The sequence below is a fragment of the Watersipora subatra genome, chromosome 3, assembly GCF_963576615.1.
Source record: "Watersipora subatra chromosome 3, tzWatSuba1.1, whole genome shotgun sequence".
Lineage (NCBI taxonomy): Eukaryota > Metazoa > Bryozoa > Gymnolaemata > Cheilostomatida > Watersiporidae > Watersipora > Watersipora subatra.
This window is the reverse complement of record NC_088710.1, coordinates 8,442,097-8,454,483: the sequence shown is the minus strand read 5'-3', so window position 1 is coordinate 8,454,483 and position 12,387 is coordinate 8,442,097. Positions and strand designations below refer to the sequence as shown.

Sequence of the window (12,387 nt, the reverse complement as noted above, 5' to 3'; positions counted from 1 at the left end):
GCTGTTTGGCAGATTCTAGAGCTTCTATTGTGGCTTCCCTTTTTGGACGCTCCAAACTGTGGTTAGATCTCTCACTGAGCCTACTAACTTTCTTGCGCAAGTCCTTGATCTTATTTTGTAGCCTCAGCTGCCAGGATGGAATGGCTTGAAGCCTTGTTGGCATTGGCTTAATATCCATCTCCTCCAAGATGACGGTTGCTGTACTGTAGATTAAGGCATTAGTCTCACTGATTGATCCAGTTGAGATCGACTCCAGTGCCATGTTAATGTCTTCTAACAGCTTCTTAGGTATGGCCTTGCTAACTCTTCGTAGTGGTACCCTGCTTCCATAATCATTAGCAGCTGACATCTTGTTGATGATATTTTCCGCAAGCTCTTTCACCCTTGGGTCAAGGTCCAAGTGCATGTCCTCTTCAGCCCGTGAGTCAACACATGATCGTGTATCCATGACAGTGTGTGTTGATTTGCACTCCTCGTTGGTTGAGGTTACTTGGGTGAACTTTTCCCTAATTTCATCTACCTCAAGTTGTGATATGAGGTGCCGCTTGATTATGTTACTCCTCTGAGCTACAAGTTGCTTAGCGGTTAGTGGCAATTCAGGGCGCATGTTTATCCACAGTTGACGCATCCTTCCCATGTAGCCCCACTTTTGAGGTTCACTCATAAAGTAGCACTGCATGAGGTCCGTGTTATCAGTCCGAGTCCATTTCATCCGTTTTGAACCAGTAGCCCATTTTTCACTGCCTTGTCCTGGTTCAGCTACAGGCAGCGCGGACCTTGTTTGACCGGGCGACGTCCGAGCCGGCATGGCTTTGGTTATTGCACTCATCATAGAGGTTGTAGACGTTATACAAGCAAAGGTCTTGTCTAAGGACCACCAGAAAAGTGCAGTTGTTGGGGTTTGAACCTGAGGACCTAATGATCACGGTCCCGATACCTTACCAACTGCGCTATCTGTCCTGTATATATATATATGTATATATATATGTGTATATATATATATATGTGTATATATATATATATATATGTGTATATATGTGTGTATATATATATATATATATATATATAATATAGACATAATATGCATATCATCTACATTAATATTGTATCTGTTTCCATCATCAGAATAAAATTTCTAATAAGCAACAATGCGCAAGAGTTAACATTGTTAAATAAGAAAGCAGCCGATGACAAGCAGTAACTGCTGAAACAGGTTCAAATGGTTACAACTATGTCATGACTTGACACATTCACACTGTCTGAAAGGTTGATAAAATGAAGCAGAGGACGTCATGAGTTTTTAAACTAAATGCAGGTAGTACTATTAGTACTGCTGCTAGTGACTGGATACAAGTAAGTAGTACATGTAGATTGTACTACTAGTACTCTTGCTGTTAGTGGCTGGACACAATTAGGTAGTACATGTAGGTAGAATCATTAGTATTTCTGCTGTTAGTGGTTGGACACAAGTACATGGTGTGTAATCGTGTTTTACGTTGTCTAACGATGTCTAAGGCAATGGTGAGACGCTACTAGGAGTCAAGGTGAGTGATGCTATTGCAATGGTATTAAAGCTATCACATTAATAGTACATATAGGATTCCTGGCTTGATTGGCTTTTCGGTGCTATTGGCATACAAGCCATACGGCAACTCACCTCATTCTACAGTGTCGTATCAAGGTATGTACCTGCACGTTATTTAACATGGCATCCTAGGCAGAATCCTGCATTGTTACATTATATCAATTGAGGGGTGTTATTATAATGTGCTGTATCGTTGAGGGGTGGTAATATTTATTAATAACGCTATTTCGTAGTGTTGTTTAGGTAGGTGATCGTTATTTGTAGGCTGGTGTTGTCATATTGTAGTGGTAGCAGAGAGTGGTTGTCATATTGCATTGGTAGTGGAGTAGTATTTTTGTAGCAGTGCTAATTTGTTTCCTTGAATTGTTAATGGTTAGGTGTGGTCAAAGTGGTTGTCGATGCAGTTGTGTGTGAATATGGCTGCTAAACAGCTAGATGTTAGTGCTTTTCCTAGGTTGAGACTAGATAGTAGAAATGTCTCTAGTTCTTTTAAGTCTTGGCTTAGTGAGTTTGAGGCTGTGTGTGAGCTTACTTCATTGCGTATGGGTAATACTGAAGGTGGCATCCCACTCTTTGCTGGGAAGACTAAGTTGTTAGCTTTATTGGGCGCTATCGGTAGCAGAGGAATGGAGTTACTGAGAAGCTTAGAGTTTGATACTGTGAGCTAAGCAGCTGATGCTTACCCGATTGCTTTAAATCTTTTGAGAGGTCATTATGAGAGTGAGGAAAGTTTTTTTTGTGAGAACGATGAAATTTGTTACGGTTTCACAGGCTTTAGGAGAAGAAAAGAGAGAGTATTTGATGAGAGTGGAAAGGTTAAGTAGAGATATAGATTTTGGTTATGGTAATGATGATTTAAGGCAGCGCTTTTGTGTAGCTTTAGCAGTGAATGGTTTGCGTGATTCTAGTGCCAAAAAAGAGTTAATGCAGGAGACTGACTTAACTTGGGAGCAATTATCTAATAGATTGAAAGCTAGACATTTAGCTAGGGAATCGGAATCTATTATCAGCCGTGCTAAAAGAAATATCAAGGTAGAAGTTGACAGTATGACAGTAGATAGTGAATATAGTAACAGTAGCTTTGTTGCGCCTGTTTGTCGAGTTTCTAGGAAGAGTGAGAAACCTTGTGGTAAGCATTCTAGTTTTAGGCTGTCTAAAAGAGATAGTTCAGGTAGTGCTAGGTCTGACACCTTTTCACCTGGGTGGAGAGGTAGACAAAGTTATTAAAGTTAATCACCTAGACAATATAATTCTCCTGTTAGAAGTACTATTTGCTTTGCTTGTAACAGGGAAGGATAACATGTTAGAAATTGCTTGAGTGCTAGGTGCTATGTTTGTTCAAAGAAAGGTCACATTTCTAAGGATTGCTCTCCAAACAGGTTTATTGAAAGACAAGAGTCTAGGCGTGATTGTAAGAGATATAGCAGTGGTTGTAGTAGTAGAAGCCCATCAGGAGATACAAGATACATCAGGTACAAGTCTAGTAGACAAAGTAGGAGTTTTAGAAAGAGTCCTCACAGAGTGAGATTCACAAAGAGCAATAAAGATGGGCTATGTCGTAGTGACATTAAACAAGTTTTAAAAGTAAATAGGAAAAACGTTGAGTTTACGCTCCATACAGGAGCAGAAGTTTCTATGGTAACAGAAGAGACTAGTAGAATACTTGGTCTGAGTTTGAGTAAACCTGAATGTAGTTTATATAGCGCAGATGAATCTTCTCTATCTGTAGCTGGAGTTTGTAAAGTTGAAATCAGAAGCACTTTTAGGTCGGTTGACACTTCCATGTATGTTAAAACAGGTTCTAGGAAAACGTTTTAGGATTTTATGAGTTACATCAGCTAAAATGGCTTGACGTTAATAGTATGTGCAAAAATGATTTTAACCATATAAGGGAGTTTCCTGACGTTTTTCAGGTTTTAGGCACAATTCCTGGTACTTTTAAAATAAACTTGAAGGAAGATATGGAACCTAAGTGTTCATTAACGCTCAGACCAATTGTGTCTGGTCGTAAGGATCAAGCTGAAAAAGAATTAAACATAATGTCAGCTAGTGAATCCATTTCTCGATCTGGTGCTAGTTATGCCGGTGTAGTAAAGAACAATGGGAAAGTCCAGAAAGTCTCTATATTGAACAAAGTTAATGAGTTTTTAGATGAAATAGAAAGCGACAACTTTTTGGATGAGAATAAATTTGAGGAGAAAAGTAAAAGTATTAGGTTAAGGAGAGAGATATTACAGCACAGGTTTGAGGAGCAGATTAGAAAGTTAGAAAAGGAGGAATTGGAGTTGAATGAGCAGTATGAGAGCTCTGTTGCCCTCGAAGGCGTCTTAGCTGAGATGGTCAAGGTGAAAGCCCGTTTGCCCGCTAGATTTGCGAAGGCTAGGCCGGCGCTGGACAGCACTACCACCGGCGCCGGTGATTAAGCAGAGAAGGCTGCTGAACCTGGCTCTTGTAATCCAAGCCTTGAGGGCGATTTCAGGGAGGAAATCTTGAGTGTGGAAAAAGCCAGGGTGGAAACTGTAGGCGTTGCTAAAAGCTCCCTGGAGGAGTCTTTTGAGATCCCAGGGTTGTGTAAAAGCAGCAAAGCCTGTCAGTAGGACAGATTCCTGCACTGGTCAAAAGGAGTCCAAAACCCTTGACTTAGCTGCAGAGAAAAGTCCTTGGGAAGTGACGGAGATGATAGAGTAGTCGGGATAAACGGAAAATTGTAGTTTTAATTTTAGAAGTTTGTAACTCGATCGGAAATGATAATATATGAAATTACGATCTTCTGAGGGGACCTTTTCCTAGGAGAGGGGCATGGTGTGTAATCGTGTTTTGAGGTCTTACGTAGCTTAACGATGTCTAACGCAATGGTGAGACGCTACTAGGAGTCAAGGTGATTGATGCTATCGCAATGCTATTAAAACTTTCAGATTAACAGTACATTTAGGATTCATGTCTTTATTGGCTTTTCAGTGCTGTTAACATACAAATCATACGGTAACTCATGGACAGGCTCATTCTACAGTGTTGTATCAAGGTTATACCTGCATGTTGTTTAACAAGTAGTACATGTAGGTAGTACTATTACTACTTCTGCTGTTAAGGACAGTACACAGGTATGTAGTACATATAGGTAGTACTATTAGTACTCCTACTGTTAGTTGCTGGATGCCAGTAGGTAGTACATGTAGGTAGTACTATTAGTACTTCTGCTGTTAGGGACTAGACACAATAAGGTAGTAGTACTACCTACTTGCGCACAGTAACTATTTAATAATAGTACAATAATAAGATTTACTAAAATAGACCTTCCAAGAGTCGTTTACAATAATAGTTCGTTGATTTGAAGAGTTATTTCTCTGATGACTATGACAAGACTATGCCTTATTCTACTCTCCAGATTTTCAGCTGCCTTGGTCATAATGGCTGCTAACATATTTGAAGTGTTTATTATTTTTAAGGTCACAAAGTTTTATGGATACAAACTAAAATATTTGTTACTAAATAATTATCACTTAGTTTTAAATCATTGTAGTTCATAACTTAAATCATTCTGCATGAATATAATCAAACAGCACATGTATTTGTTTCTCCCAGAATTATCAGTTTGTTGTTGCCCTATATATAGTGCTACTTTCATATATCTATAGTATAATTTAGTTTTAGGTACAAAAATATTAAAGTTGATATATGTAAACTTGAAGCTGTAACTTAATGCTAAGACTATAGTTTGGCAGTGAAGGCCACTCAAAGAAGGGTACAATTCCTTTTGATACTTAAGTGTTTGATGACAAGATGTCAGGTACTTCGTTAACAAAGGCAAATTGTTACAGTTATTGACAATCACTGTAACAATTTGCATTTATTAACTAACATCAAATACTAATAGCTGTTAGTTAGTCAGCAGCTCTATAAAAACTATTGCAAGCATTACACCATAGAATAATCTTGATTGTCTGATTAAAACTTTTATTAATTTAATTTTTTAGTTGATTGTTTGATTAATCTTGATTGAAATAATTTATTTACTAATAGCTATTACTAATTGCTGTTAATTACTCAACGGTAATATATATTGTGAGCTAAGCAGCTGATGCTTACCGATTGCTTTAAATCTTTTGAGAGGTCATTATGAGAGTGAGGAAAGTTTTTTGTGTGAGAACGATGAAATTTGTTCCGGTTTTACAGGCTTTAGGAGAAGAAAAGAGAGAGTATTTGATGAGAGTGGAAAGGTTAAGTAGAGATATAGATTTTGGTTATGGTAATGATGATTTAAGGCAGCGCTTTTGTGTAGCTTTAGCAGTGAATGGTTTGCGTGATTCTAGTGCCAGAAAAGAGTTAATGCAGGAGACTGACTTAACTTGGGAGCAATTATCTAATAGATTGAAAGCTAGACATTTAGCTAGGGAATCGGAATCTATTATCAGCGGTGCTAAAAGAAATATCAAGGTAGAAGTTGACAGTATGACAGTAGATAGTGAATATAGTAACAGTAGCTTTGTTGCGCCTGTTTGTCGAGTTTCTAGGAAGAGCGAGAAATCTTGTGGTAAGCATTCTAGTTTTAGGCTGTCTAAAAGAGATAGTTCAGGTAGTGCTAGGTCTGACACCTTTTTACCTGGGTGGAGAGGTAGGCAAAGTTATTAAAGTTAATCACCTAGACAATATAATTCTCCTGTTAGAAGTACTATTTGCTTTGCTTGTAACAGAGGAGGATAACATGTTAGAGATTGTTTGAGTGCTAGGTGCTGTTTGTTCAAAGAAAGGTCACATTTCTAAGGATTGCTCTCTAAACAGGTTTATTAAAAGACAAAAGTCTAGACGTGATTGTAAGATATATAGCAGTGGTTGTAGTAGTAGAAGCCCATCAGGAGATAGGTACAAGTCTAGTAGACAAAGTAGGAGTTTTAGAAAGAGTCATCACAGAGTGAGATTCACAAAGAGCAATAAAGATGGGCTATGTAGTAGTGACATTAAACAAGTTTTAAAAGTAAATAGGAAAAACGTTGAGTTTACACTCGATACAGGAGCAGAAGTTTCTATGGTAACAGAAGAGACTAGTAGAATACTTGGTCTGAGTTTGAGTAAACCTGAATGTAGTTTATATAGCGCAGATGAATCTTCTCTATCTGTAGCTGGAGTTTGTAAAGTTGAAATCAGAAGCACTTTTAGGCCGGTCGACACTTCCGTGTATGTTAAAACAGGTTCTAGGAAGACGTTTTAGAATTTTATGAGTTACATCAGCTAAAATGGCTTGACGTTAATAGTATGTGCAAAAATGATCTTAACCATATAAGGGAGTTTCCTGACGTTTTTCAGGTTTTAGGCACAATTCCTGGTACTTTTAAAATAAACTTGAAGGAAAATATGGAACCTAAGTGTTCATTAACACCCAGACCAATTGTGTCTGGTCGTAAGGATCAAGCTGAAAAAGAATTAAACATAATGTCAGCTAGTGAATCCATTTCTTGATCTGGTGCTAGTTATGCCGGTGTAGTAAAGAACAATGGGAAAGTCCAGAAAGTCTCTATATTGAACAAAGTTAATGAGTTTTTGGATGAAATAGAAAGCGACAACTTTTTGGATGAGAATAAATTTGAGGAGAAAAGTAAAAGTATTAGGTTAAGGAGAGAGATATTACAGCACAGGTTTGAGGAGCAGATTAGAAAGTTAGAAAAGGAGGAATTGGAGTTGAATGAGCAGTATGAGAGCTCTGTTGCCCTCCAAGGCGTCTTAGTTGAAATGGTCAAGGTGAAATCCCGTTTGGCCGCTAGATTTGCGAAGGCTAGGCCAGCGCTGGACAGCGCTACCACCGGCGCCGGTGATTAAGCAGAGAAGGCTGCTGAACCTGGCTCTTGTAATCTAAGCCTTGAGGGCGATTTCAGGGAGGAAAGCTTGAGTGCGGAAAATAGCCAGGGTGGAAACTGTAGGCGTTGCTAAAAGCTCCCTGGAGGAGTCTTTTGAGATCCCAGGGTTGTGTAAAAGCAGCAAAGCCTGTCAGTAGGACAGATTCCTGCACTGGTCAAAAGGAGTCCAAGACCCTTGACTTAGCTGCAGAGAAAAAGTCCCTGGGAAGTGAGGGAGATGATAGAGTAGTTGGAATAAACGGAAAATTGTAGTTTTAATTTTAGAAGTTTGTAACTCGATCGGAAATGATAATATATGAAATTACGATCTTCTGAGGGGGCCTTTTCCTAGGAGAGGGGGCATGGTGTGTAATCGTGTTTTGAGGTCTTACGTAGCTTAACGATGTCTAACGCAATGGTGAGACGCTACTAGGAGTCAAGGTGATTGATGCTATCGCAATGCTATTAAAACTATCAGATTAACAGTACATATAGGATTCATGTCTTTATTGGCTTTACGGTGCTGTTAATATACAAACCATACGGTACCTCACGGACAGGCTCATTCTACAGTGTTGTATCAAGGTATATACCTGCATGTTGTTTAACAAGTAGTACATGTAGGTAGTACTATTACTACTTCTGCTGTTAGGTACAGTACACAGGTAGGTAGTACAAATAGGTAGTACTATTAGTACTCCTACTGTTAGTTGCTGGATGCCAGTAGGTAGTACATGTAGGTAGTACTATTAGTACTTCTGCTGTTAGGGACTGGACACAATAAGGTAGTAGAACTACCTACTTGCGCACAGTAACTATTTAATAATAGTACAATAATAAGATTTACTAAAATAGACCTTCCAAGAGTCGTTTACAATAATAGTTCGTTGATTTGAAGAGTTATTTCTTTGATGACTATGACAAGACCATGCCTTATCCTACTCTCCAGATTTTCAGCTGCCTTGGTCATAATGGCTGGTAACATATTTGAAGTGTTTATTATTTTTAAGGTCACAAAGTTTTATGGATACAAACTAAAATATTTGTTACTAAATAATTATCACTTGGTTTTAAATACTTGTAGTTCATAACTTAAATCATTCTGCATGAATATAATCAAACAGCACATGTATTTGTTTCTCCCAGAATTATCAGTGTATTGTTGCCCTATATATAGTGCTACTTTCATATATCTATAGTATAATTTAGTTTTAGGTACAAAAATATTAAAGTTGATATATGTAAATTTGAAGCTGTAACTTAATGCTAAGACTATAGTTTGGCAGTGAAGGCCACTCAAAGAAGGGTACAATTCCTTTTTGATACCTAAAAGTGCGTCATGACACGATTTCGGGTACTCTGTAAATAAAGGCAAATTGTTACAATTACAATTACTGTAACAATTTGCATTTATTTACTAACATGGAATACTAATAGCTGTTAGTTAGTCAGCAGTTCTACAAAAGCTATTGAAAGCTTCATACCATAGAATAATCTTAAATCATAGAATATTATCATAATGTGTTTAAAATGTGTATTGAGTAAACTACATAATAGTTTTGTCCACTGCCTACTATAGTCTACTAAGAAGAGTGCAGTTTATTAGTTTACTGAATCTGAAGTTTAGATAGATTGAAGTTCCTATTTGAGAGATAAGAGACTACAAAATCAATAATCTTGAATAATCTTGATTGTCTGATTAAAACTTTTATTAATTTAATTTTTTAGTTGATTGTTTGATCGATCTTGATTGAAATAATTTATTTACTAATAGCTATTACTTATTGCTGTTAATTACTCAACAGCTATATAAAAGCTAGTAGAAGCTTGTCTCTCAGAGAATGTAATATCTGAAAATCACAATATACTAGAACTGACATTTCATGCACTGTCGAAGTCTTCAAAATTTATAAAGCCAAGTGGTATTTGATTCAAGCCTCAGCTTGTATAGATATAAAATTAAACTTTAAACTATGTACACAGACCTACATGTATATGGAGAATTTTGGCAAGCAGTTTTTAGTTGTCAGTATTGGAATAGCTCCTCACACAATGTGTATACAAAGGTAGGCACTTCTATAACTGATTCTGGTATAAATTCATGCATGAAATGGTAAGTATTGTACAGAGTTGTTAAAATTCTCTAGTCACTCCTTTAATATTTAACTTGTAAGTTCCTCGACTTGCTAGGAATTATCTCATGTCACTGAGTGACTTACAGTCTTACTTACAGTAGAGTCTTTATCGCTTAAGGCTGGACTAACATGAGAATAAGGTACTACATGTCTGTTACTGTATGTCCATTACTAGATGTCTATTACTAGATGTCTAATACTAGATGTCTAATACTATATGTCTAATACTAGATGTCTATTACTATATGTCTATTTCAGTCAGTCTCGTCAAAGTACACTTCAAATGAGGGAAATGTGGATTAATCTGTAACTCTTGTTATATGTTATGACTAACATGTCTGACATCTTGTAGAAGGTGAAAGTAGAGGTTAATGTGATATTATTTTTATGGTGAGCGAAATATATGGTTAGCAGTTCATCTCAAGCAAGATTTTACAGTAGTCTCAACTGCAAAAATAAAATATGTACACGTCAAATGAAAATTTGATAGTTCGGATAATAGCTGGGTTTGCTTTCCGTTAGTACACAATAGGTTGATTTAGTATCTGACTTTGACTTTCTATGGTTTACATACCTAGTTGCTATAGGATACAAATAGAAGTATTGATGTCTTTTATATAAACCTAAACACACAAAAACTCCACTTATCACCAATATCTAGGAGGCTAACAACATAATTTGATTCAACAGTCTCAGCTTGTAGTGTGCTGTATACGAATAAAGATCATGGCTGACAGGAACTTGATTAGGGACAGCAGATGTGGATATTGCTATCAGGAATTCAGTTTAATGAGAGATCCTAGAGAGCTGCCGTGTCATCATACCTTTTGTCTAAAATGTCTAGAGGAAGATTACAAAGATCAGAAAGTTGTGAGTTGTCCGCTCTGTAACAAAGAGCATGAATCAGAGGAGGATGTAGACAAGCTGCCAACAGTAAAACTGACTGTACACAAAGAAGATAACCCTAACATTACTGCTGCAATGATATGTGAATGTGATGACTGTGACAGCCAATTAGCTGTTGGCTATTGCTTACAGTGCTGCCGTAAGATCTGCACCACTCATAAAGAAAACCATGTCATTGTGTTTAAAAGAGGGCATTCCATTGTGGATATACCAGATTACGAAGTATTAGCCATAAAGAGCAGGAGAGTCGCATGCGAGATCCATGATGAGGAGCTATCAAAAGGCTGTGATGACTGTGGCAGACTAACTTGTAATAAATGTGAGATACCCCCAGTAGCATGCACGAGTAGAGAGAAAGAACATACCTTCATACTGCTCAGTCAGCTTAAAGAGAAGATAACTACTGAGTTTGATGAACTATTACAGTTAGTCAATGATAAACTTACAGAGATTTGTATAATAGACAAGCAGATCTGGCGCATGTTGGATAAAGAAGAAGCTAAATGTAAGAAAAAGATAGAGTTAATTGAAAAAGTCTGTGAAGAGCAGATTAAACGAATCAGAGAAGAGAGTGAAAACTTGAAGGAGCGTATCCGTGACTACTAAAAGAGACTGACCAAGCAGGTAGGCATATACAGCTCTGTACTGATTACTAGAAAATGGCAGCTAGAAGAATCTCGCACCAAAGTACACAGGCACCTGAGAGATGTAGTTTGAATTGTATTATGTGCTGTATTATGTAACACCCCCTTTGTCATGTGGCTAGAACTAGAGGTGGAACGAGACACGAGACGTCTCGAGTATCGAGCCGTCTCGTCTTAACTATTGCCAAACTCGAGACAGGAAATAGAACTAAACCGCCTGCGCACGGTTATTAAAACATGGTTTCTCGCGGTAACAACAACTCCATATATTGTAATGGATTGCAGGCAACTGCCTTTAAAGTTATACCCGGTCTGTTACTACCTGTTGCTATTGATTATGTTGGCCACCGAGTCTAATCATGTAGTCCGGACAACGGCCCTGTTAATATATTTTAGTTTGGTTCTGTATCCTTAAAACAGATACCAGGTCGTATCCAATTACCCTCCGGATAATCCGATTTTATAAATAAGACTATTGCGAGTAAAATGTCTGTATTTTATCGTGACCTTCATAAAATTCGGGCCTCTTTTATATACTACCAATTGCGAGTAAAACTTGCCCGGACACGGAGAAATGAACGAAAGGCGGTGTCGACCATAGTCCGTGTTCGGTTAACAACTTACTTTATTGTTAGTTCAATATAAGAATATACATGTACATGTATACAGTAATTCACATAATTTCATGAGTACAATTTAAATATAATTCACATTCTACAGTTAATACACAAACAAAACTTAACACTAATGAAACGATAAGAATGAAAGTGTTATCATGTGTTCTTTTAGTCGCGGTATTGCTTTGTAGAGCGACGGCTATCGGTTTCTTACACATTACATTAAAAAGTAAGACCTATTCAATAGATGGTAAAATATACATGTACAAAGCAATATGTTTATAATAATTATTATCAATCAAGCTCAAGATTCTTAGAAATATATAACTTCGATATTTTAGAGCTGTTTGTGTCACTTTTGTTTACAAAAACTACATGCATATCACTATTAAAATGTTGTATTTAAATCGTTTACACTAAGTGAAAATTTAATTAAAAAAAGAGGTTTATCAATTTTAATTATACCAAGTAGCTAGTACGTGATATAATTATATAAGTGTAATGAAATCATCACCAAATGCTCATTATTTTACTGTCTCGTGTCTCGAATTTTTACAAGGCAGTGTCTCGAGTCTTATCTCGAACTTAAAAAAGCTGTCTCGTTCCACCTCTAGCTAGAACTAATCCTTAAAGGCAGCTTTGGTGAAAATACATGCGTATAGTGTCAAGGTG

The 12,387-nt window shown here is 37.1% G+C and overlaps 1 protein-coding gene across 1 annotated transcript; it reads left to right on the top strand.

Moving 5' to 3' along the window:
- Nucleotides 1–10,274: 10,274 nt before the first annotated feature.
- LOC137390296 (E3 ubiquitin-protein ligase TRIM33-like) lies at nucleotides 10,275–11,060 on the top strand. The gene has a single exon (XM_068076631.1). It carries the CDS (start codon nucleotides 10,275–10,277, stop codon nucleotides 11,058–11,060), a length of 786 nt encoding a protein of 261 aa, XP_067932732.1.
- Nucleotides 11,061–12,387: the final 1,327 nt, after the last annotated feature.